General features: G+C 29.1%; 1 protein-coding gene across 1 annotated transcript in view; it reads left to right on the forward strand.

Annotated features, from left to right (window-relative positions):
- The window catches only part of Gfrl (Glial cell line-derived neurotrophic family receptor-like), a 338,959-nt gene that overhangs the window by 135,797 nt on the left and 175,522 nt on the right, over window positions 1-27,640 (forward strand). The window contains 1 exon segment of the mRNA XM_011503933.1: window positions 3,868-3,984. Within this exon segment, the coding sequence (XP_011502235.1) occupies window positions 3,868-3,984 (117 nt within the window).

The following is a 27,640-nucleotide window of genomic DNA, read 5'->3' on the forward strand; positions in this document are numbered from 1 at the left end:
TAATTTAATTACCCACAAAGTTGTAAAGGTTTTATTATCGGACCGATTTATTTGAATGTTGAAAGCTAAGTGCTTTTCATAACTAAATTATTATAGTTTTAATAATTGAATATGATTAATTTACTCTTAAGCTAAGTCGAATAAAATCTCGTGCTTCGAGTTATGTTTAATGGTCGCGTGATTACTATCTAAGTCTAGCGATGACACAATTTCATTTAAATACGCGTTATTCAGCTTCGCGGTGTTTTACAAAATAGTCGTATTTCTTTCATTAGATAAATTTTTGTCTCGCTATTTATCACACTGTTAATAAGTTTTGTAACTAGAATCAGAATTATTTTTTTTTTTTACTAAAACCTTCATTTTAATTATTATTGTAATAAGATAGTCTTTATAAGAATTAATAAGCTTAAGTGAACATATAATTAATTGTTTTTTAAATAATGCAGTATATAAAATTATTTTTAACGCACACTTTATATGTAGAAGTCATAAAAGCGTGAAGATGAAAGTAATCGAGAATATTTTATGACCGGCATACAAATAGCCTTATCACTTTAGTACAAGTAGAAAAGTGAAAATCGATAGTCACTCGTAGAATATATGCAAATATCACTGTCAATCCATACCGAGCAGTCGAATATTCAAACTGCTCATGTCCCGCATTGTTTTCTTTTTCTGTTGCTTTCAGTGTTGATAATCTGATGTTTTAACTGGATCTATAACCTTTTACTAGAAATTCCATAGATATATGCTCGAGTTCGGAAAATTAATCGCCGTTTATCTATCTTCAATAATTGAACTGCTTGTATTCCGATGTGAGTTTACAATTAAATATTACTATAATCAACACTTTGACTTATCATATTTACTAGTACTCATGAAAGTTCTATATCGTATATTACTAGTTACGGAAATTCTATAGTCTATGTTTAAGATTATCTATAGAAGTTTCGAAAAAGTATTACTTTTCTATTTTTATTTATAAATTAATTTGAAATATTTTAATTACGATTTATTTTCGGTACAATTTTATTTTATGCAACCAATGATTACTCTAACTGGCTACGAAACTTTATAAATATTTATTTAATAAAATATTATATCAATATAATATAATATTCCAAGTGACTAGATTAATGTTAAACTGAAATTGATATACAGATTGAAACAGTATTTTGTAGAAAAGTCGAAGCTTCGTATTAGTTGTGTTCGATTTTATGTCACAATGATATAGCATTATATACATTAAAGGTTATTAATTATAGTTTCGTTTTGAAGTTAATATTACAAAAATTTTGTAACAAAAATATTTGACATATATATTCATAATAGTATACCACATTTCTAAAAACTATTTCTAATAACTTAATTTATGTGCTTACATACGACTATTGCTTCAAAGTTACCATTATGTATTTTGATACTCAAAGATATTAAGTGTATATTGACTTTAATATACATTTAATAATAATAAAAAAAATGATAGAAATACTATCTATAAAATTGTATTAATTCTCATATTAGTTTCAATGTTATGCTATATACGTGGAAATTATTATAATTTATATATTACATATTACATTACATTTGATTATATTATTATTTCATTGTTTATTTATTATATTATTATATATTATTATATAATTTTATTATATTAAAATATATTTACATAGAAAATAATAATAAGAGATTAGACAGGAGATATTACTAAATTAAGGCTAATATAATGAGTGAAATACATAAAATTATGACTATTTCAATAATTGATATAATAGAAAAATATAAATAAGAGGATTTCTTTCTTTTTAATAATTCTAATTTTGAGAGAGTAGTGATTTAAATCAAGGTACTTTTAAAAAGAATCTTCTGGGTGAGTTACTTAAAGGCCAATCGACTGACGGTTTCGCGTCGATTAAAGTACCAAGTAAAAAAGTAATGTGCAAGCATAAAAAGTTGAAGATAAAGGTAAAAAGAAAAAGGAGAACTGATAGAGCGAGAAAGTTAAAGGCATAGATAAATAGAGACGGAGAAACGCTTTGTGATAACAAATGTAAGCACGTTTAAAGTGACAGTTAATAGATGAAGCAAATTAAACTCAGTTTTGTATAAAGAGAAAAACAATTGGAAAGTTATTTTTTTCGACTGTCGAAATATATAAATACATTAAGCTCATAAAATGATACTACTGCTTAATATACAACTTTTTATAAGAAAACAAAATTAATAATTCCAAGGCATAATAGACAAAACATAAAAAATGTAAAAGAAAAGGACCAACTAGTAAATGTACGACGCAATATGAAATCAATGACTCTACAGTCGAATTTATGGTAGATACACTAAAAAAATCAACCATGCTAAATTAATGTCACATCTGCACACGTGCTATAATAGGAATTCAAGAATGCTAAAAGAGCTGTATCGAATAAAAATATCAAGGGTTAAAAAATATGGTTCTGAACGTTTAGGACAGCTGAAAAAGTCGATAAAAGACAATCGAATAATCAATTACGAATTCCTAAGTGCTCAACCATAAAGTGCATTGGTCCTTCGAGTAGGAGGATATTCAGATGGAGGGCTTCCCGATTGGCCGCACTGGCTTCCATTAATCGGGCCATCCACATTTAAGCGCCTCATTGACAATGCAATCATCGTTTGTACGTGTCCACGCGTCTGTTTGGTCACGTGTTGCATGAAATGGCCCGGCAATTATTCCTCTCGAGGAGTTGGCCCAAATTCGTATAAGCCGTAGTCCGAGGTAATGTTTACTTATTTGATTCCAATTGGATTAATGCAACGGCTGATTTTAGAAGTTTTTTTCTTAATGAAATAGCATTTTGCATTGGGTGTGTGTACGCACGTATAAATTTAGATTATATTTTTATGTACACGTATTAAATATATTTAATGAGATTGGTTAGAGAAATAATGATGTCAACGCATAATACAAGTCTAATCTTAATAACGCGTGCAGTCATGAAGTATAAGGAGAAAATAAATTTCATTTCATCAATTTCTGATACAATCGTCAATCGTACTTTACTGCAGATATAAATTACCACAAGTCAATGGATGCAGTTAGTTAGGTTATCTAGCCAGGTATGCTAAGAAAAGTGGGAGGTTTCCGGTAACGTGGCACCGACACGAGGGGGGATGGGAAAAATTGATCTCCAGAACTGTCCCTTTGCATCGGCAGTGGTCCTCACTACTAAAAGCGATGGAACGTCCAATTCGTCCTTCTCTTGTTCAGCATGAAATCTACTCGTAGCCAACGTGAGAAACAGCGCTGAAGTGGCAAAACTTTTATTCCCGTAGATTTTGGCAGTTTTGCTCGTTTGCTCATTGAACAATATCTTGCAGATTTTTCTTGTTCCAAGATTTTACTCGGATAGCTTATAAAATACCTTTTCTAATATAATCCGCAGGATTGAGTTTCGTGACTCAACGTAAAGTCGGAAATGCAAAATGGATTTAATTCGAAAATAGCTGTGCCAACTTGAAAATCCCTCGACACTGAAATGTCTTAGTGATGTAGATTTTATCTCTGCCGGATTCTTTGTTTAAGAACGGTTTAAAAAAGTAACGTTTCTTTGTTTAAGAAAACCATACGTTACTGCGAGTTACTTTTGCCAATATAATTAGAACATATACTAATATATAATATATATGAAGTATATTTTTATTTATTTTATTTTTATTTATTTATTGAATCATAAAACGATAAAATATAATAGATACATTTCTTAATACATCAAGATAATAAATTATTTTTTAATATATTTATTCAATACAGAATTAAAAAATCTATTTCAAGCATTAATATACTATAAGCTGGTGAAATACTGAGTTTTTGTTATTTTGCAGGATCGGGTAAAACAGTGGCAATATTGAATTGTTTATATGCGAGAAAGCTCTGCTTTGAGCATCCATCCTGCAGTGCAATCTTGGAAATTATCCCGCGAGTTTGTGGACCAGAACTGGGTAAGTTCAAATTTTGTAATTTAGAAATATTAATATTATAATTTTCAGGGTCTACAGTTTATTTAAATACCTCAGTATTAAGTGTTTTATTTATAAAAATGTCGATATTGAATAATAATTTAATCTGGAACTTTTTATACCGATAGAAAATTAATGAAATTAGCGCGGTTAATAATAACTTGAATGAATACGATAAAATATAATTGCTGTAAGTTTAGATAACTATTAAATTAAAAGATTGGGTTTGCAGAAGTAAAGAATCCGGTTCACTTGATGCAAGACGGTCTGATTATTTTTCCAGAAAATCCTGCAAGAAATTCGGTTAGACGAGCTAACTTTTTCGTTATACGTAAAATATTACGTTATTTTATAGCACAGAAAAGAATCGTTCTTCATAGCTCTCATGGGACTCATAAAAGTTGACGAATCTGTGCCACTTATATTTCTTTATTCATTTTGATTTGTCTGTTGCACATGTTAGCAAATATTAGCTAGACGAGTAGTCTAGTTTTTATTATAGTTAAGGTAACAATAACAGTAAATAATAAAAAGATAAAATTAAGTTAAAGTTAAATTTTGAAAATGTAATATCTTTTTAAGTGAAATTTGCACAGCATTTGATTCTCAATTTTCATAAGCCACTAAACTGCAAAAGGCAACAGCTTGAGGTGAAATTTTCTTTTATCGTTAATCTTTAACGAACTTGCTTCAAAGATCATAAAATAAAGCCTGTACAATAAAATTAATCAGATTTTGAACACTTACTTATTATTTATGATGAATTTCGTATGAGCAAGTTTCTTCAAATGCAACATTTTAGTAAGCGTTACAAGACTTTAAAAGAATACGAAGTTAGTACTGATTCAACTAGAATTCACAATCCCTACATGTTTTCTGATATATTTTCTATTATTCGCCTAATGATTTTAATAAATATGTTTCCTTAGAAAACTAAAATGAAACTGAAATGTATATATAAGATTGATAGTGAAATTAAGCTTTAATATATTAAAAATTCAATGATTTTTAGTAGTATATAGATTAATAAATATCTAATATGAAATAAAATATATATACATGTGTGTGTGGGGGGAGGGGGGTGTATGTGTATTATTGTTTTAAAATTGACTGTATTCCGGTGGTACAAGGTTGCATATTCATTACCTCAATTAATAAGTTAATCAGCTTTGGTTATTATAAAATTTACCTTGATAAAAAAGATTTGAATATTCTAGGAAATAGCTATCATTAAATGCATAGAGTTTAGAATAATTTTTTATTCTTAATAAAATTAACTTTCATTTAAATGTAATTAATATTTTTTGTAAAGAGAGCTTGAGTTCGAGAGATGAACAAATAGCTTTGCTCAGAGAGTTTAATATAACGTAAATGGGAACTACCTAATCATGTAAGCGCCGGGCGTATGATAAGTCACGTGGTCTACCCGGAAAACTGATAAATCTTCCTGAACATCATTTAAGAACGGAACTATCGTAAAGTGGTGACTGGAGAGGCCTTGAAGAAATATATCTGAACATACTAACTGCTCTACGTTTTATTATTACTTTTATCTTCAGATTTGAACTTCACCTTGAAGTCTTGAATTTTAAACCAAGAGAGTTCCATATTATACCAAATTCCGCGTTTAAATTTAACCGATTACCAGATATAATTAATATTAACAACATGTATTGTATCATAACGTACAATTCATTCAGGAAATTATACTACCGAATAGATAGAAACCGCAACCATAAAAGAAGCATGTCATTCTAAAAATGACTGGATGATATTTAATCTCACGAACGCAAAAAGGTGAGCTACGGAGAAAAAGAAAAATTAACTCTTGATAGGCGTTAGTATATAATACATAAGCTGTCAAAAAGGCAGATTTCTATAGATAACAAGCTTATCGATCTGGAAGAGATCGATTTAAGAGAATATGCATTACTGTATATGCCAGCACAAACGTGCGTACGCGTACGGAAAAGAGATTGAAAGAGAAGCGATAAGTTAAGCGGTAAATTTATTTGCTTCTTTCTTTCATGTTTGTGCTTCACGCGTTTTTTGATTAGTTTTTTTTTTAATTTTATAATTTTCATATAATAAACGGAATTTAACTTATTCAAGTGTTCCAATTTTTTATCTTCTGTTTATTTTTCTATTTTTTTTTTTTTTTTTTTTTATATTTTTTTCACCGTCACTTCTGCAGATGAACTAGACGATTTGGTATGCACCATTAAGCTATAAAGGAAGTGCACGCGGAAGTTTGCCACTAGGTAAAGTCTGATAGCGTAGTAAAATAGGAACATCAACGCAATTTTTTTAAAGATTTATTAAAATATCAATATACATTGTTAAAATTAGCTATTTTAGTTATACTATTTACATGTAATATTGAGAAAATTTTTGTAATTATCGCTTTTCGTAGAAATTTTGAAATTTTATTTTTATTTAGCCTTTAGTTAATATAATCGAACCAATATAATTTAGATAATATCATTGTAAATTAGTGCGGGATTTTAAATTTGATTACTTATCTATTCATTTGAATAAAGCTTCTAAGGATATATTAGTAAAATTTATTTATGTATAATATATACATTCAAATACATAACTTTTATTTACATACAAATTATTTTCTTTCAAATTACATAAATTTTACAATTTTTAAATTTCTTTTATTTAGTTACCTTTTTTACTAAGCAAATTTAATGTTACAATCCCTTACTCGACTTTTTCCAAATTATAAACTTTCGATGGCTCGCTATTCATAATATGCATTAATATTCATATGATTTATTGCTAGCGTGTAAAATTCACACTTAACAAGAAGTAGACAAAAGTTGTTATTCGGTATTACTACAATTCTAACTCTGCTCTCATTATTGTTTCAATTTTACAGTTTGAATGAGAATTCTGATAGAAAATGGAGTTAGAATTGTCTGCATCCTGACGCGAGAATAGTGTTGATATGCGTGGTTATTGAAAAAAATAATAGAGTTGAAATGAATTGGTTTTGAGCTGGTAATTCTTTAGATTTCGGAGAAAAATTTTTTTATATATTGTCATTCATATTCATAACTTTTTTATTATATCTAGATGAATATTATAATTATATATTTAAGTGTTTTGAAAATTATTAGAATATTATTGAAAATATTAGAATTCAAAATAAATATATGAATTGTGAATATGTATTGAACTTATAACGAATATATTTTATCCATTTGCTAATATGAATTTTATATCTATATGATAATAATTAAATGTATAAAATCAAAATAGAAGTATTATGAAATTAAACTACTTAATATATATATTTTATTCCAATTTTAGTAGAAATTTATTAATATATTAAATTAGTAATATAATAATTTAAATCAGATATTTGTGTGTGTGTCTGTGTGTGCGCTTGTGTGTGTGCATACACGTGCCTGTATTAAATTTAAATTTATATTATTATATTTAAATGTATATTAAATTATATATTATTTGTTAAATAAATTAAGTATTTAAATTTCTTTTTAAATTAAATGTTATTTAATATACTTTCAGATATATTTACTTATTTTCTAATGTATATTATAAAAATTTAATTTTGTATATAACATTTTTGTTTATATTATATTTTATATTTTTGAATTATTTCAATTATTTAAATTTTCTGTTTGTAATAAATACTAAAATAACATTTAATCATAAGAGACACGTGATGTGTACATAAAATGTATACGTGTTTTATACGAATTAATAGATTAAAAAATTTTAAAAATTAAATTATTAGGATTAATTAATTAAATAGATAAGTGTTGAATACATATATTTTAAGGGTGCATTTTATCTAGATTATTATTCCTTTAACAAGCCACAAAACTTCTTACTTTTTATAACAAGTTTGTAACTTGAAGATTTATTTGCACTTGAGTCTCATTGTATTTTAAATCGGCTGTTTTGTACGAGTTCAGCAATCACAAGGAGATGCACGTATTCCAGCTCGAAGTTAACGGCTCTTTTTGAACTACCAGAACATCCCCTCGAAATTTCCATAAAGCACGTAAATTCAAAATTAGTTGAGTTTATGGTGGGCATCATCATGGTGGATCTAATGGAATTCCCTGGAATTGACCTACACTCGAGAGAAAATTCGTTACAATTATACAAAGAAGCCCAAGTGACACATAAGGATTTTTTTTCTTGTTAATAATGATTACGTAAATTTGATCATAGTCATTTAGATGCTTTCGCATAGATGTTTTCTCGAATATGAACTATTTAACAATGAAATTGAAAATTATACTTTTCCATGTAATAAGGATTAGATATTTGTAAAATTCATTAAATGACTATAATGACTGAAGCATAATAGAGGATTCACCTAAGATGCACTGTTTCACATCTTTAATGTACGTCTCTTCACTAATAGTACACGTTTAACTTGAAAAGACTAGTGAGTAGTTGTTTCTTCGGGATGGTCGAGTCCGACAGTTCTTTTTCTTTTTCGTTGTCTACTCGATTGCGCCCCTATTTATCTCTGGAATGCGAGATACAGTGAAGGATCTTTGAGTACAGAAAACCCAATAAATGCACAAGATGAAGGTAAATTAAAGATAAGTCCACACTATTTATCTCCAATACAAGTAGAGATAATTTATTTAATAATATATAATTTATAATAATATAATAACCAAAGCATACATTTTGGGACCGTTTAGTCATGTAATGAAATTATTGCAGATCTACGTAGTAGCAATAACAAAGTAAATTGTATGTTTCAATCATATGTTTATGTTTACCGTAAATATATTGAAGAAGACGCATCGCGAGAATCAGTTCATTTTTTTTCAATTATTTCATTACGGCGTTCTAGTCAGATAAATTCTGTAGAACTTATTGGTTATGAATTTCGTTTACAATAATGTTTCCTTAAATGAGATTTTCCAACATATATTTTCTATTTTAAGCGTAACTATGGTATATGCAGCGATACCGTCCTCTATTTTACTCTGTTACAATATTCCGAATTTTAGTACATATGATAGTAACTCTACGATCATAAATTTTCATCTAGTGAACAAAACAGGATTATCCATCTTAAAAAGTATTTTACGATTTTCGTATTTCTGTTCTCATTTGTTAATGGTATTTCATAAATCATTGAAAAATATTGTTTAGTTAGCGCTTTTGTAACTAAATCTAATTGTATACATTATCATTCTTTAAAAATAGAATACTTGATTCTACGTGCACTATTCGAATAAAAGAATGCGAAAATCAAACTAGCAAGAAACAAAACTTTTAGTATAATATTAATTTTGGTTATGCTTGAAGTATTTTCATTATAAATATTTATTTCTATTTGCATACTATATATATATATATATATATCGATTAATTATTAATTAAATAGGTCACCAATAATAATATATATGATTTGATATTTGTTGATTGATGATATATGATGTTATTGATGATTTGTAGATTTGATATAGAAATAATATATATAATAATAAATAATAATATATATAAAATGAAAATAAATCGAATTCAGTTGATTACAATATTAAAACAAGTAACTTATGGAAATAAGTTATTTATTATTTATTATTTTTTCATTTTCATAATACTTGTAATATTTTAATATGTATGTATGTAATAAAAAAAATTAATAAATAAATTGCAAAGATCCAATGGGTATATATGTAGAAACAGAATAAACGCAATAATATTTTTAAAAATGTCGAACATAAGTGATGTCCAAAACTGCATTTATTAATATATTTGTCAAATGACTTCTGAAACTGATGGATATATATGTTTATATATATTATAGCAGCAATTACAATTCTAGTAGCAGCCGCATCTCACATAGGAAGCCATCGAACTAGAAGAGCATTTCCGTAAGGTATATTCTTACGGGAACATCTGTAGACGGGCAATTCGACCCCCACCCCCGCCTCGTCTTTTTCGCTCGCTTGCATCCACTGCTCTTGACATTTGGGCTTTGTATGACGGTACGCCATTGGGTAGACATCTTTAGTCTGTTTCGGGAATTGCACAAGGCGTAAAAGGGACTTTATCGCCGATGGATTGCCAGTTTATTCCTGCACCCAGAGTTTTATGTCCGACTAGATGTTATTTCTTACTTCAATCGAAGAGTTTATTTCTTCTAGCTCTTTTAGTTCCAATTCCGATATCCAGAATGAGTTAGACTCAATTAAATTAATTTTTCCGTTTCTATCTGACTCCTTAGTTGGATATGTATTTCGTTAAGATTTTTTGCATTCGATCATATTTTGTAATTGATCACCTGTTTAATTTTATTTGTTTATATAAATTAATTATACTTGCAGAAAATACAATCTTGGTTTTTAAATAATAATTCTTACGCATTTATTACGTACAAGATTTCATACGCTATAATGTATTGTTTATACCACTTTTAATTTTTCGGTATTATTCATTGGATTATTATGTAGAATTGGACAGAATTTAATAATGCTATATATGTATTTTTATAACTATATATAGATAGTTTATATAAATAATTTAATATCCTTATCTTCTTTTGTTTCTTTTTTTAAAAATTGTATTATGAATCAAATTATATTCTATTTATAAATCATAATAATAGTAATTTTAAATAAACCGTTGTCAATAAAAATTTTTCATAAAATTTAATTTTTTATAAAATTTTAATGTCCTTGTATTGTTCTCCAAACAAATCCATAAACGTCAATATATTATTTTGACAAAATGAATAAAAAAAACTCTATATAAGATAGTAATTATAAATTGTTTTATAAACTAATTACTTTTATATCTTCCAAACAATACATATAAAATATTTCATTTTAATTTTTATTTTATTAGTAACTTTTTGAAGTTCAATCTTAATATAATTGTAATAAACTGCTTTTTATTTCATGCAATCAATTTTGTAGAAAAATACTGGTTTAAAAAGTATGCTTAAAAAAATTTAAGTTTTAGGAATACAGTGAAAAATTATTCTGCATGCTTTGTTCTGAAATAATTTTATAAATTTCTATAAAAAATATCCTAAATGTGTATCATGGATTATATGCCTAAATACATATATAATAATTGATTGGATTATTTATTTAATCTTTTCAAATCTTCGAAGCTACAATTGTTTTAAAATGGCTTGTTTTATTATTATCGTGTTGATGATAAAATAGGCATTATTGATGCGAAGAAAAAATGCGTTGCGTTTCATGTTGTATTTTATCTCCTTCAGATTTTACCAATTTATTTCAATAACTTTCTATTTAATTCGTTTTTTTTTAATATTTTTTTTCTGAAAATTAACTCTTATTTTCACAGGAGTCTAATTATTATTAATGTAGCTTATAAATAATATACAAATCGTGTGTTATTGTATTGAAAGTGTTAGTTTATTTTCAATACTTTGTTATAATGGCACATACCTCATATCCACCGAGTTTTACAATTGAAGTACAGTAACTACCCACATACACAAAACTGACTACGTCGTACGAATCATGGAAATATAGCATCGAAGCGCGTGCGAAAAATCAATAAATCAGTGAATAGATATCGATAGATATATAAATATCTAGAAAGATGGATATATAGACAGTTAGATAGTTAGCTGGATCAAAAGAAAGAAAGAGAAAGAGAAAGAGAAAGAGAGAGAGAGAGAGAGAGAGAGAGAGAGAGAGAGAGAGAGAGAGGGAGAATGATAATGATGCATGACAATATAACAAAAAAGTAAAGAATGTCAGTATAACGCGATAGTATATTATTAGTATAGAGCTTTTCTTTTAACTTTTTTATAAAAACTCTCGTGTGGTGCTTCATGCAAATAAACTTTGAAATACGTCTAAGCCGCGTATCAGCGACAAATATGAGATAATTGCCATATTTACATTCTCGACTTATTTCAACATATACTTTTTTAGACGCATTGCGTATAAGATATCTGCTTTGAAGTTCTTGATCTCATCATTATTTAGCTTGCTATTCGAGCACCTGTAAGTAACTGAACTGTTAAGGCAAGTATCAGAAAATTATATGGTCATGCTTCAATCTATGCTCAAATCTTGTGAAAATATTGAACGGACGGGCTGCTAATTAGTTTCTGTAGTTTAAATTTTTCAAACAAATTTAATATAATAATGGCTTTTAAGTTTGAAATTTCTGAGAAAATTATAATTGATTTATTAAATGAAAGGGTATGATAAACAAACTACGAAGCAAAGTTGAAAATCGATATATCCATTCGATACAGGATGTAAAACAATTAAAATATAGTAAATCCATGGAGCGTCTAAAAGAAAAACAAATTTACTTCCAAAATTTTAAATTATAAACTTTATGACATAAGTTACATATGTAAACAAATCAATAAAATTTTATGATAGAAACCACTTTAATCAGAGATGTTCAAATTTTAACGTTTTATTTTATGGCTCGAACTGCCATTTCAATAGTTCAGTATTATTAATGGTATGGATTAATCTCTCGCCATAGCGGTTTAGGAAGAAAGAAGGCACCAACGGAAGGGGTGAAAAGTATAATGTTATATATATGAGATCTATTATTAATTTATTCTGCTTATGAATTATAATATTGTAGCGTTGTTAGTTACTTCTATTGAGATTGAGAATTATTCTATTGTAGTGGTGTGAATTATTTCTTGAGCTCTTGATTGTTTGAGATTTGATTTGCAGTTCGCTGGTGGTGAAGTGACACTGATGTGAGATGCACTACTCATTAATAATACTAAATATAGAATTACACTGAGTACTAAACTGAATTTATCGTAGAGAACAATACTGAGAGCCAGATGTGTGGTAACTGACTAAATGTTAAAAGTACAGTGCGTAGCGCGTCAAGGGCCGCTCTTAAATATTCACGTAGGAGCTTGCGATGCCGACAGCGCACCGGTGCCTGTTGCTATGCCCATCATTATCGTGACATCACTAGAATCTATCCTTGAGAGTTCATCGGCATTGCTAGTCGGATTACAGTCTAATATTCGAGTATTTAGCGTAGGGAAATTTCCCGACTTCGCTGAATTATGTTAATATGTAAATGTCCAGGTGTTTACACCTCTTCCACTTTTTAATTCCGCCTTTAACTGCTTCAATTCCGAACATTCCGCCCGCCATCATGAATTTGTTGTTACCACCATGGTGATAGTAGGAGTTTTCAGTTTAACTACTCTCGTCAGTCCGTCACTACCGGGATGTAATTTGATTACTCGAGCAAGTGACCACTTGCTGGATGATAAGCGTTCATCGGTAATGAGTACCAATGATCTTGATCCTTGATATCATTCCGTGGGTGATGCCATTTCGATATTGATTGTTGTTGTTGTAGGTAGTGAGCTGACCAGAGGGACCAAAACTGTTGGACACGTTGTTGTATGTATTGCCATCGAGATAGTCTGGCATGGGTATTTCTTGGAGCGATGGTTCAAAGAGAGCCACTAGTAGACCTCCTGTAAGGAAATGGCCAAGAGTGTGTGCACTTACATCTTCTGGATCGTCGCTGAGTGGTTCTAAGGGTCTGTTGGTGTGCATGATCAATGATGAGCGTCGTAAGGATCGAGTGTCTGGGAAGAATGGCGGGCAGCTTGATTGATTGGGGCCTTGTTAAGTCTTCAACCGACTCTTTGACCTTTTCAACCGATTGTCGACATATGCTGTTAGTCGACCAAATGCGTGCGTTTTTGGTGGGGCCTTGTTAAGTCCTCCACCGACTCTAATTACTTCTTGATTATCGACGTAGGTTGTCAGTCGACTGAATGCCTGTATTTTTGGCAGTTGATTCCTGCCCAGCAATATCTTTAATTCGTGCGAAAAGTAAGCTGCTTGGGTTACCTTTGTCCAGTAGATTCTTCCCTCTTCACAGGCCTCAATGTTCGTTTGGCGGTAGGGTAATGTCATTCGAGCCTTCTTCAGTCGCAGTATGAACGAGATGCAGACAGCCGTAATTCTTATTAGTTTTTTAAGGTTAGAATATTTATAGATAAATTTACCGGCATATCGTGGCCTAAAGGTGGTGGAGGCGAGTGTTGTGCATAGTCGTGCTTCTTGCTGGTCATGTAACTGTCATCTAGAGTTGGCTGGCGTGGCCAATTCTTAGTGTTTGAAATCCATTGTGGTCCATTCCACTAAAGAGGGTGTTCTTGAAGATGGAATGACGTGATGCCTCTTGATGCACAATCTGCTGGATTTGATATTTCAGGGACGAATCTCCACTGAGCGTTAGATGTAAGATCTTGAATTGACGATACTTTATTGCTTACAAATTCCTTCCACCGTGGGTGGGATTATATCCATGCCAATGTTACTCGGGAGTCCGTCCACAGATGGATTACATCAATTTCATTCGTAGCGTGGTTACTACGTAGTGAGTTAACTTTGAGAGTAATAATGCGGCTGCGAGTTCCAGTCTTGGTATGGTGATTTTCTTGAATGGAGTCACCTTTGTCTTTGAGCATACCAGTGAGGTTGTGGTGCCATGTGAATCGTGTTGTGGGGACCATCGTAGTCCAAGAATCTTAGTTGTACAATGGTCGACTGAAACCGCTTGTGGGAGAATATGATCGGCATTGTCTGCGGTGATGACGTCCTTGTGTGTTGCATGCCATTTTGCAAGCCGAAATCCGCCTGCCATGCAGAGATCCTTCAACTGGTGTGCGACTCTGACCAATTGTTCTGGTATCAGCTGGATGATGAAGTAATAATATAATACTCCTTTCGCAGGAAGCTTCGGTTGAAAACGTATTACGTAGCATGGTACTATGGTTTTCCTGACATTTTTTGCATTCTGAGCTCGAGTCGTAAAGGCTGACAGCGTGATGATTCAATCAGTTTACGCAGAGTCCTCCTTCTACAATTTTACAATTTTTCGTCTGTCTGAGTCGGATTTGCACCGGAATAGATCACAGAGATAAATTGGGTGTTTTCCGTCGCAACAGGCACAGGCCCTTTCATCTCGGCCTGAAGAAGGTTTTAACAGGTATTTCTTTAGAGATAATTTGTAACAACTGGAGGACCTCCCGTTTTTGATGACGATGACGATATCAATCGAGAAGGTATCGTTGCTGATTTGAGTGAGCTGCTGACCCGTTGACTCACCCTTTCATCTGGTCACAGAGACCTCACTCTGGTTGTCAGGAATGTCCTTAATTGCTCTAATCGCGGATAGGTGATGGAAGTCCCTAGTGAAGCTTCCCATAGCTCCATGGTGGCGCGGTCGAAGTAGAGTGTAATCTGATGTTCCATTAAGTAATTCCATAAGTCTGGCAGCACATTGAACGAGACGAGGTGTTTAATTGCCTCTTCTGATCTTTTGGCCAGGTCGTCTAACGTGTCCGCGTCACCCTTTATGGTTTTTACTGGAAGGAATAGTTTAAGAAAGGCTGAGTGGATTCAAGAACAAGAGCGTTTTATATTTATATATATATTTTCTACAATATATATATATATATATATATATGTTTTGTATATGTTTAAATATTGTTTACGTTTTTCATTCGAAAAAATATTTCATGTTTATAAATATTTAAATTCAAATACCTATTATCGTGAAATGTCATTTAAATATATTCATAGGAATTCAACATATAGCATAAAAGTGATTTATTAAAAACAAGAAATAGCATAGCTTTAAAATATAGGAGCTTGAAATTTACATTGAAATATATAAAATATACTTTTACACTTAAATTTATACGGAATGATATAAGGAACTAAAAAGAAATTTATTCTTAACATTGAAATTACGTATTTCGAAAATACTACTTATTCTGCATTATAATAGAAAAATTGAATCGGAACATTTCTGTAATACTTCATAGCATTGTCGTATAACTTCGTATCCATTAGTTCATGTACTATCATTTTCGATCGGTTGGATTTTCGAGATATTCGAAAGTAACATATGCCGATTATTAAATCGAAAATAAATTGATAATTTTCATAATCTTTTTATTAAATAATGATAATTTGTATAATTTGTATATAGTTTGTTTGTTACTATAAAATATTGACATACTATGCATTTTATGAGCTTTATAGTAAAGTTATTTTTGCCCCTGTTAAGTAGAGTACTTTTGTAAAATTTAGCAATTTCATTTTATCTACAACTGAAGATAATAAGTGGTATATTAAAATATTCCTTTTGCAATTATACTCGTATACGTAAAAATATTCGTCTACAAAAATAAATGTTACGCAATGTAAATAATTTCAATAGATATAATATTTGTATAATTTAGATAGAAAATTGGTTTACTTAAAAGAATAAATATATTCATGTTAGAGCAAGTAGAATAAGTAAAAGTTAAAGTGACGTTAGATGACAATAATGATTTCTGCTTTTTTGGAATTCTGATTTGTGTAATATAACATTCATTGATTTTTAAATAATCGCTTTAAAATATGCATCATAAAAATTTAATGTTCTCTTTCCTAAAAGCCCTTTAAGCATTTTATAAAAGGCTTATATAAAAATAATTTCGATTCTAATACCAATCGTTTAATGTTAATCTTATCAATAGTCTTAATTTACAGCTTTATAACAGTTTTTCTTCATTTTTTTTTCAGTTTTTATTTCGTAGTTTCCCCGATTATTATTGTAATTGTCATACCAGCTACTGTTTCTCGATGATCTTTTTTAATATTTGTTACATCATCGGTATTTTTATGTACAATTTTATGCATAGAAGAGATAAAATGTATTAAAAATACAGGAATTTTTATATGGCGAAAGCTCAGCAATGATCGCACTTTGTCTAGCATCTTCTATCCAAAAAATTTATGACAAGGTAGATTTTTTTTTAATATAATCCTGTAATTTCATTTTTATTCAATTCTAGTTTGATTGAACGAGCAGTTTATTTAATTACAATAGTATTTAATTAACTTAAGGCTGATCGAATGTAGCTACATATTTATTTTTATATGTTTTAAAACTTATGTCTATTGTCGATTAGTCAATGTTTTAATTTTAAGCACATTAATACGTATATTTTTGTATCCATAAAGAAATTTTTCAATTAGCGCGTGCTTGGAAATCAAATTACTCTGAGTATTATTAGATAAGAAATGAATGAAAATGTTTAAAGTATACTCAGTGAAGAATCAAAATAGGCGTTTCAGTATTACTACAAAAGAACGTATAAAATGTGAAAGATTCCACAGGGGAGTTGTAAAGTCATAGCGAGAAACCGCCAGAGAATATAGTTTCTATTTTAAAATTCTATTTTTCACGTATTTGTAGATGCATGAGCGGCGCTCTTTTTCTGCAGACTAAAACGCAGCGATAATTTAGTTAAAGAAAGAAAAAAAATAACAAACGAAAACAAAGAAAATAAATAAGACATAGAGTGTATGGGATACTTGGGTAGAAAAATGTCACCAGTAAAATGCAAGAAACAATCTTCGAAAAAATCTCGGTAAAAAAAATTGTAATGAAAAAAGTGTCCAAAGGTGACGTGTCAAAGGGTGTCAAAGGGGTGCGACGGCTGCTCGAGTGGAGCGTTTCGCGCGCGGCTTCCATTTTTCCCTGGCGCTGTACTTGATGTGCCAGACAACATAGACAACGACGAGGAGTGTAATAATAAAAAAAGAAGAGGCGCAAGCTCGTGCCAAGGGCTGCAACTCTCGCTGTATCTTTGTAACTGTGTCTACTCCTCGTGCCACTTCTTCTTTTTCACCTGCCTTCTGGCTCCAAGAGCATGTTTTTATGTTGTTTATTAAGCTTTCTACACTGGCCTTAAATCAACGTCGCGGCAACATTTTCCTTTAAGGATGTGTGATTGTTATTAAGTGCTAGGGGAAGGGGCATTTAGTATGTGAATTCAATTCTTTATAATAACGTCTATTTTATTTTGGAATTACACATGATCAACTCTATGTTTTTACCCTACGCCATATTTGATGGAAATCTGAAACTTTAGAGATTTTAAACTTTATTTTGGATAACGTGTCGATTAATTATTGATTAATATCAATTTTAGGATAAAGTATTATAGATGACATATGACTACCTATATTCAAGCATTTGCATCTGTTAAATCAATATTGACAATGAATGAATTATTATTGAAAATTGTAAATATACAGTATTGAAAATATTGGTCACATTATAAAATGACCAATTTAAATTAAATTAAATTATTAAATTGATATAAATTGGAATAATTTTTCCACTTACTGTGATTATAATAAGTATTATGATCACTAACCTGTGGGAGTAAATCTAGACTTATTGATAGCAAAAATCAACATGAATTTGAACTAACAATATCAATTGTTGAACTTCTTATGTAATTAATTATTATTCATGAAACATAGGCAATTGTCTTGTTCACACATAAAAGATTATTGTATTTACACGGGTACCGGATAGTATTTATTCGGTTCAAAAAGTGATTTATCTTAATAAATAACAATCTTGAACTAGCAGAAGAAGAAAAATAATTTACTGTATGAAATTACTATAGGCCTAGTCGATATATGCGAGTGGATAATTAAAAAATTACTCTAATAATTTGTTTCATTTCGCCGCTGAAATTTTTTTACAAACACCAGCTCCTTGGCTGCGAATGCTCGGCATCGTCCACCAGTGAGTCCCAAAGTTTGCGTATTAGCGGTGAACTATTGCTAACAGCCATTTAAGCGAAGCAATTGAAATGTATATAATCGAAAATTATTTACTTCCGTTTCCGAAAATTATATCGACAATTTTAAGGGCTAGATTAGGACTAGAAATGTTCAATAATTCTTCATTCGTGTTGTTATAAACAACGCATGCCTAAGTTAACTTTTTTTTTTAATAATTAATTAATATTTTTTTTAACTATCTTTATAATTATAAGATAATTAAAATATACCTTTTATATTCATATGTATATTTTTATTAAAAATTATCGAAACAATTTAAATATATTAAATTATGAATTTAAATGTTTTATTTATTATCAGCAGCTTTGTATTTGTAAAATTTGTTTATTTATGCAATATTAATTTTTCCATACTATGGACTTGTAAAGTCCTTCTAACAAAAACTTTGAACGAATATGCAACTGTTTTTACGTAAAACGAATACTCCGCTTTTTTTCATAGTTCCATCCAAATGTTTATATATTTCATTTAAAATAAATGAATTTCACTAGATCTCGAATTATTGGCTTCGAAGAATATTATCTCGCTGAATTACGAGTTTAGGCTACTTAATCTAAAGAGAATAGGGTGAAGCGCAGCTGATGATGATATTATTCTGCTTCGTTGCAGGCGAGAGAACTTGGCATCTTCGATATGATGAGCAACGTATTATTATCGGCTAAAGCAACTTTTTGCTAGAGCAGCAAATTATATTTATGCAACGATGTCAAAACTCCATCCCACATTTAATGACCTTTCGGTGTAAATTTGATGAGCGACTCCAAAAAGAGTTTGAAGGAAGGCAAATGTTTCTCTTGGCGGAGCCCTTGCCGAAGAACTGACCATTATGGTTTGCTGTCGTGATAATTGAAAAACTCTTTCGGGGAGATGGTTTTTGAAAAAATACACTGAGTTTTAGTGGAATATAGCATATAGTACCATAACTATCTCATTTATAAGTTGGAGTTAATATGACTTCTAAATTACTATTCTTATAATTTAAATTAGAAATCTAATTCACCAATAGACTAATAATATTTATAAAATAATAATAATTAAATAATACTATTAACAATATTGATTTAATAGTTATATAGTCGAATGTATAGTAGTATCCCTACTTCTCGAGTATAGCTTCAAGAATTTATACAAAACATTTCTATTACTCTTGCAGTTGAATTGCAAGAATTCCATTCTAGAAGATGTAGCGCATATTATTTCGTTTAGTAAGACGCGTAAGAGTTAGAGCTCTCTATTTTGATTTTTCTTTTTATTGTTTAATTTAACGTGTTATTGTGTTTTTTACATTTATTCTACCTTCTAACCTTGCAAAGAATTTTGTATTTTCGACTACAAATTTAAATAAATTCAAATGAAAAATTTAATTTGACAATTAAATCAGTGCCCAACTAATTGAGCAGAATTTTTCGTTACAAAATTACATTTGATTATGTAAATATTTTCTGATATATGAGCAGTCTTGTACTATATAAACATTTATATGCCACTTACCCCAAACACACCGAATAAATCACCTTAAATGTACCTATGAAGACAAAAGAATTTAACGCTAAAAAAAAACCGCCTGCTGTGGCTCGGCATCAGTAGGCATTTTAGGAAATAAGGTAGAACAAAAAAGTACGGAATTGGTAAATCATTGGTCGCTAGAGTTGTTAAAGATAAGTGTTACGAAATTATCGTGGAAAGATGCAACAATAAACCGAGAAAGAAACTCTAGCTGTCGCGATTCCACCTGCGTGTCCTTGTTTCTGCGCTTTCTATTCTATCTCTATCAACATAAGCAGAATTTTCAAATACTTATTTATAATAAGTATTAATTTCCAAATAATCAATAACTTTATTTTAATATCTATAATAATCTAATATATAAATTCGATTGTAAAAGCATATTTTCTATTATATGTATTTATATATATTAATTTTCAACCCAGTGTTGACATTATTTTCATTTATGTATAGTCGTTGGTATTTATACATAGAAATAATCTAATATATATTATTAACTTTTATCTTTTTCATATGAAATTCTATTAAATCAATGTATTAGATCAGTATTATTAATAAAAAATTAGCTGTTTCCATTATCAACCTATTCTTGTTATACTTGGGAGTGAACTATATGTTACGTAAAAAGGTAGGCAATCTCGCGTTCGGGAAGGGATCGATTTATTCTTTTTTTCTCTAATGCTATTCCGAAGATCATCTAAAAATTAACGGACAATAGTTAAGTGACGGAGCAAATGGCAGGAAAAGTAGAAAAATAGCAACCGTGAAGTGTCTTGCGAGAATATCTCGTAGATGTTCCAGTGTGTGAGCGAGGGAGAGGAAGAGAAACAGAGAGGGTGAAGACTGAAGGAGAAAGGTGGAGCGTAAATAGAGTAGACAAGCGATGCTCTTCTTGAGAGCACTGGCATGACTTCCACTCCGCATCTCCTGGCATTGGCAATGTTCCTTTCACGATTCCGATGCTGCTTCTTTCATCTCATTCAAAAATCGGCGAGTCTGATTTGCCTCTTTTTACTGGAACAAACATCAACGTTTCAATTGCGCTAGTTAGCTTATGATTACCTTCTTTCGTTAAACAATTTTCTTATATTTTCTTGCATACAAGAACCGTGGGCATTTCGAGCCATTGACTGCATGAAATTTATCTTTTGCAGAGTATGATTTTCAATATAAAATCCAAATCAGCTAAGCGAACCAAAGGAAAATGACGTCAACATAATTCCTGAGCATGTTGATTAGAAGTTTAGTAATTCAAACAGGAGTAAAATCTATACATATCGTTTATCAATGATTCTTCTGTATAATTCCTTACTTTATGCCGTTTCGTTACGAATTATGTAACTGCAACTTTAGAAACCCGACAAGCTTGGTTCAAAATTAAAATATATATATTTGAATGAAGCTTAACACGTACATTGTCATTATCGCGAAGAATATTTAAAAAGTTACTACAATAAATGCAATAATTATTATTTATGGTTTTCCAACTTTTTCTCACCGATAATAAAACTTCGTTACTTTTTCGATTAGCGGTATTGTTGAATTCTCTATCCCTTGTGATAATTAAAACAGCATTCTTTATTGCACTTTTTCATTTATACTTTGGGTGTTAATCGTCACAACGATCCATTTAATATGTACGATAAAATGGATGACGATATGTTTAAGTTAATTATCTGTTTCTATGCCAAATTTTTTTCTATATCATTGACATGAATACCAATTATTTTATTCTTCATTATCATTTAACCTAAGTTGGCTTGAAAAAACCAAATTCAGTCAACTAAGTCAACTAAGTCAGTTTTACATATACAAATTCGATGCTCACATCGATTACGTCACATCAACTACGTAAAATATTTTAAACTTTACACGTATGTGCTTAAAACCATAATAATTATAAAACTTATAAATAAAATAATTTAATTAAAATGAAAATCATAAATTGTATGGTAGTGTATAAAAATAAAATTTTAAGGAATTCTAATAAACCATTAGCGATGAAGAAATTAAATTATATAGTCTTATAACACATAGATATTTATGTGAATTGTAAGTATAATCAATCGCTTCTAGAGAAAAGTTCTACAATCAATGAGAGAGTATTTCTGTATGTCAAGTAAAAATCAAAATTCTATTGAAATATATATTATAATGCATAATATATATTTCAATAGATTTCAATTAGTATGTCTCCGTATTTTATGCCTTATATAAATGTTGATGGATTGACTAAATAGTTAAGATATCTTAACTATTTTAATCTTAACCGTAATACAAATGTGCTAAAGAAATAAAATATTTGAATACGAATAGAATTAGAATTTAAATTAGAATTTTTTATAATTGTTATTGAAATGTTATTAAAATTTTATGAATTTTGATTATTAATAATGATTATTTGATTGGAATATATATCACCAATCAGTTTAAAAATATTATTTTAGGGTAATTATTTACAACAAGACGAAGGAAATGAAAAAGCCAAGAGTGAGTTAAAATTAAATATATGATTAAAGAATTATATATTTTAGGACGAATATAATAAAATGGTATTTTAGAACATAGCTTTTGCAGTCGAATATTAAAAGATTGTTGTTACGTGATATTGGAATATATCTGGTGTTGATGAGGATTACTTCGAGCTTTAGACTTATGGTCGATTTCTGGAAAGTGTTTACAAAGATTCTAACTGTTCACACTAAATCATACTTGATTTCTTTTACAATAATCGTAATTTTTCAGGAAAACTATTTTTTCCAATGTCAATAGCTTAGTTGTAGATTTTCAAGAAGAATATTTATAGAATGAAAAGTTATCTCAGAATTTCTAAAGTTTATCGAACAAATTTGGTTGTAGTTATGGATAATCAAATTTTTTAAAAAGATAATAGGAGTTTTTGAAGAAAAATATAGAAGAAGTTTTACTTAGATTAAAGTATAGTCTCCGATGATTAACAATCTTGAATGGAATTAATAACCAACGTGAATGAAAAATCGTAAAGTAAAATATTTTTATACAAATATAAAGTGCTTATTTTTATCATAAATAATATATATTCTTATCCTTGTTGTTACTTGCAGAAAAAAAGTAAAATTCGACTTTTATAACTATTAAGTATTCGTAAAATTATGGATTGTGTAAAATTTTTACATATATTGTGTATATATATATTTGTTAATAGAAATTTCATTTTCATAACTAAAGATTTTTTATGTTTTATACCAACTGTATTCTAGAGAATTAATTAATTAATTAAATTTATTTTCATTGTATTATTAATTGACGGTAATTTTCAATAAATAGATTTTATAATGTTCATGAATATGAATTTATATTTAGCATTTCCTTTAACATAGTCTTTTAATATCCTTATTCGATAATCTTATATTCCTTATTCCTCCACTGATTTTATTTGATGTCTGAATTTCTTATTTAATCTAATTTTGATTTTACTATTTATTTCTTATTTATTTAGAATTCTTATTTATTCTATTTAGAATACATCATCCAATTCATTGATCTCTAGATCATGTAAAAAATGTTTGACAACTCCATTTATTATAGTCTATTATTTTTTTAAATCCTCGTAAAAGTATAAGTCTTGTATGGCATATGCAATATAATGTTTAAACTCATTTTCTATACTGTTCATAGAAGTCACGTTTAGCAAATGAGATTTAAAATAAATATACAATAGATTGTTTTCGGTAATCATTATTATCTTTTTTATATAACTAATTATTGTTAATTAATCCAACATAAATTACATAGCAGATTAATAAATAGCTATCAAATTGAGGAAACAATAAGTATCCAATACAGTGAGACAGCGTTAAATTCCTCTCGATCCTTATTGATATCGTTGTACGGCAAACAATTGCAACAAAAATTGCTCGATCCCCATTCGCGTAATAGTGTGTGAGATAATAGAAGATTCGGAAGTCAGTCCTGGAAAGAAAGGGCAGCATTCGCTGGAGAGTGGAGGAACCTGACGATTTCCGTACGATTATTTCGAAAAATGTGCATACTCACACATACGAGTGCGTTGCAGCTGTATGAGATAGCAGACCGTATCCTAAATAGTCTGACGTGCTTGTGACTGTCGAGTGTCTGGAACTCTCAGTTTCCTGCCATGTGCAGGCATTCGCACGCAAACAAAAAGAGGCCGAGCAAAAGAAGGAGTGGGAGCAGAGATAGTCCTCGAGGGACAACACTAACGACAGCTCGCTATCGTCCGGATCGTACTGCTGGAAAATTATGCTTTCTCCTGGTAGTCTAGGATGGCGTGTGTGCCAATGATGGCTTGTTTTATTTCTACAGCAACAGGTGACTTAAAGGCAATTTACCTTTCTTTTATTTGGTTAATGTGGCTGCATAAATATATTTATTATGATTACTTTCATTTAATACAAAATTACAAAAAATTACAAAAAGAAAATTACAAAAAATACAAATTGGAGAAAATTATACGCATATATTTTCATAATTATGGCCACAGGGAGTTCCAGCATGTAAACAAAAAATAAACAAAAACAGATGATTATCTCAACATTTTATTAGAAGTGCATGCAAGTTTATACTTTTATCGATTCATAATTAATAAAATATGTAGTATAAAATTCAACTGACTGTATCACTTTTTATATTTTAAAAGATTTATATACGGAAGTGTACGCCATAAATAAAGCATATAAAAGATGTATTAAATAAATTGTCGACTTTCTATTTACTTCATTTAGACGTTCAAGAAAATGAAAATATTTTTAAAACTTTAACATCAATAACTCTGAAATATTAAAAAACAATTTGTGTCATGTTTCTTCCAATTGAAGAACTTTAATCCCTTACTAACTTACATACTTTTATTTCGAAAGTATGAATTGAAATTGGGGACTCAAGCCCTTATTTAATAATACGACCTTTGTATTCGCCAGTCAGACTCGTGCAAATATGGCTTTGGATTTTCGAAGAGAATGACATTGCCATCTAAAGCATTAATTTACTTTGAACGAAGTTTGAAATATCTGAATTGGCTCAATTTACCAGTGTGCCAAGCTTAAGTAGTTCAGAGTGTATATTCGGTTAGGCATAAATAAGTATGACCGCGCATTCAAGTATTAGGAAAAAATATCAAATAAATAGGAAGTCTTCAATGCTTGAAAATACTATGTACGTGCCTATTTTTCTCCTTATTTAATAGACATTTACCGAGTACATTTTCTTTGTAAACTTTTTACATTCTTAGCATTTATAATCATTATGAAAAAAAAAATTGAAAAAAAATTAAACAAAGCGATATTAATATATCAATGATATATATAGCGAGAATATGATAATTTATGAAAACGAATGTCATTTTTAATAATATTTTAATTGATCTTAAATATTTTGTTATATAAAGTAATCGTAGCTTGTTATATAAAGTAATCGAAATTAAATGTATACATTTTATTTAATAATTATAAACAATAAATCGCGATATTAATTTTAATTATTAAATTTCCGCCAATACTAATAATATTAATGTGTTATTTTATGAACTATTTATTCATAGAAATATCATTCCAATGCACTATTTATTAATCGCAAATCATATGCAATGTTATGAATATGACATTCATGTAAGTTTATAGAAGTTTTAACGGTATCATTGGAAGATTTAAAGTATCGACGTATATATTTATTATTTAGTAGAAATATAATGCATTGATGTATTCCATCATTATTAAAAACTGAAGTTAGAAAAAATCAAAGATGCCTATTTAAAGAAGCTATTTCAAAATGTTCTCATATACCGTGTTATTATTCTCATAACTTACCAAAATGAATATAAATATTATATTCATATTACCGACTTTTAATATATGAAAATTATTAGTTGGTAATAATAGCTATACGGTCTATAGTAAATTAATCAATTCAGCTATATCTGGAAATACATTAAAATAAAAACAGTATCTACGTAACTAAATATAGCGAGTATATGCCCTCGTATCTCTCTATATCTCTATTGCCAGGCATTCTAAACGACCAAGTGTGAAGTTTCCGTATGCACTGCGAAAACTCTCATCCAACTGCCAATAACAAGGACAACGGAAGTACCGACGAACTCCAGTCATCGTTTCTCTTATTAGTACATACATCACAAATGCTTATGTATTTACGTATACGTACTGCCAATGTATTATTGAGCTCTTCCTTTCAGCATTCACTTTTATTTTGCTTTTTATTTTTGTATTTTAAATCAAATTCTCAACAAAATTCTATATACTATGGTATTTATTTTTCGTATTGCTCTGACAATAGCTGTCAAGTAAACAAATTGTTCTGGGAATATATTTTTCTACTAAATGAATAATTCTTGTCTCTTTTCGAATATTGATTTTAATTTAATTGATTTCTAATAATAAGAACTTGCAAGAAAATCTTGTTTTACACCAACTATTTAATTTTCTAATTTATTCTTTAGGCTTGTAAAAATCAGCAATTAAATATTTAAAATATAGACATAATAGATTGTAGTTTTGTAGATATGTATTTTTCATTTTTCATAAAAATCAGAATATTAAAGATTGAAAATATTTAAAAATTTTTAACTTACTTAGAAGAATAATGATTTAGGCCAATACAAATATATATTTAACTGCTAAATTTTTATGACAAATATCATGGTTTCAAGTCCTGTGTCTGGGCCACATCTTAAAATACATATAAGAATCTTTTTGCTTATTTATTATACTAAATAAAAAATATTGTAAATGTGGCATATGTTTTCATAGTAACTTTCAATACTAAAGTACTTGATATACTTTTATAGGGAACTCTCTATATTAAATAGATTTTTTAACATATAAAAATTTTATAACCAACTATCTAGTGCCATTTTTCTTATTTTTACTGATGTACAAATATAATTCAACAGATTTTATTTATTTATTTTGAATTAACATACACTATGTAATGTAAGGAATTTAAAAAAAAAATTAAAGATTTTATTTTGTCGTGTGAGGATGAAGTATTGAACAGAAACAATAAAGAGTTTTATACAGATCTTAAATTATCTTCAGCTGTCTACTAAGGTTTCGGTTAAATAATCTATAAAATTCTGAAAACCTATGGACACAAAAAATCGATACAAAGCAGTTTTTCTGTGATTTTAATATTACATGAAAATTTTTTACTTTGGTCTAGAAACTTATTATGTTGAAATAAAATATATTTACGCTGTAATTATAAATATTGACCAAAATGGCTGTAAATTAATGGTTACGTATTACTTTCAAAATTGTTTTATTTAATATAAATATAAATTCTTTTCTTTTATCAATAATATTTTTCCAATGTGATCGCGATCGATATAATGTGATCGCGCTGTGGATTTTAAGAGATTCCATGAAGATTTGTTAGCCAGTGGTAGGATTCATCGTAAAATAGAGAAAACAGAGAACGATGTAGGATGCAGT

The sequence above is a fragment of the Ceratosolen solmsi genome, unplaced genomic scaffold, assembly GCF_000503995.2.
Source record: "Ceratosolen solmsi marchali unplaced genomic scaffold, CerSol_1.0 scaffold10, whole genome shotgun sequence".
Lineage (NCBI taxonomy): Eukaryota > Metazoa > Arthropoda > Insecta > Hymenoptera > Agaonidae > Ceratosolen > Ceratosolen solmsi.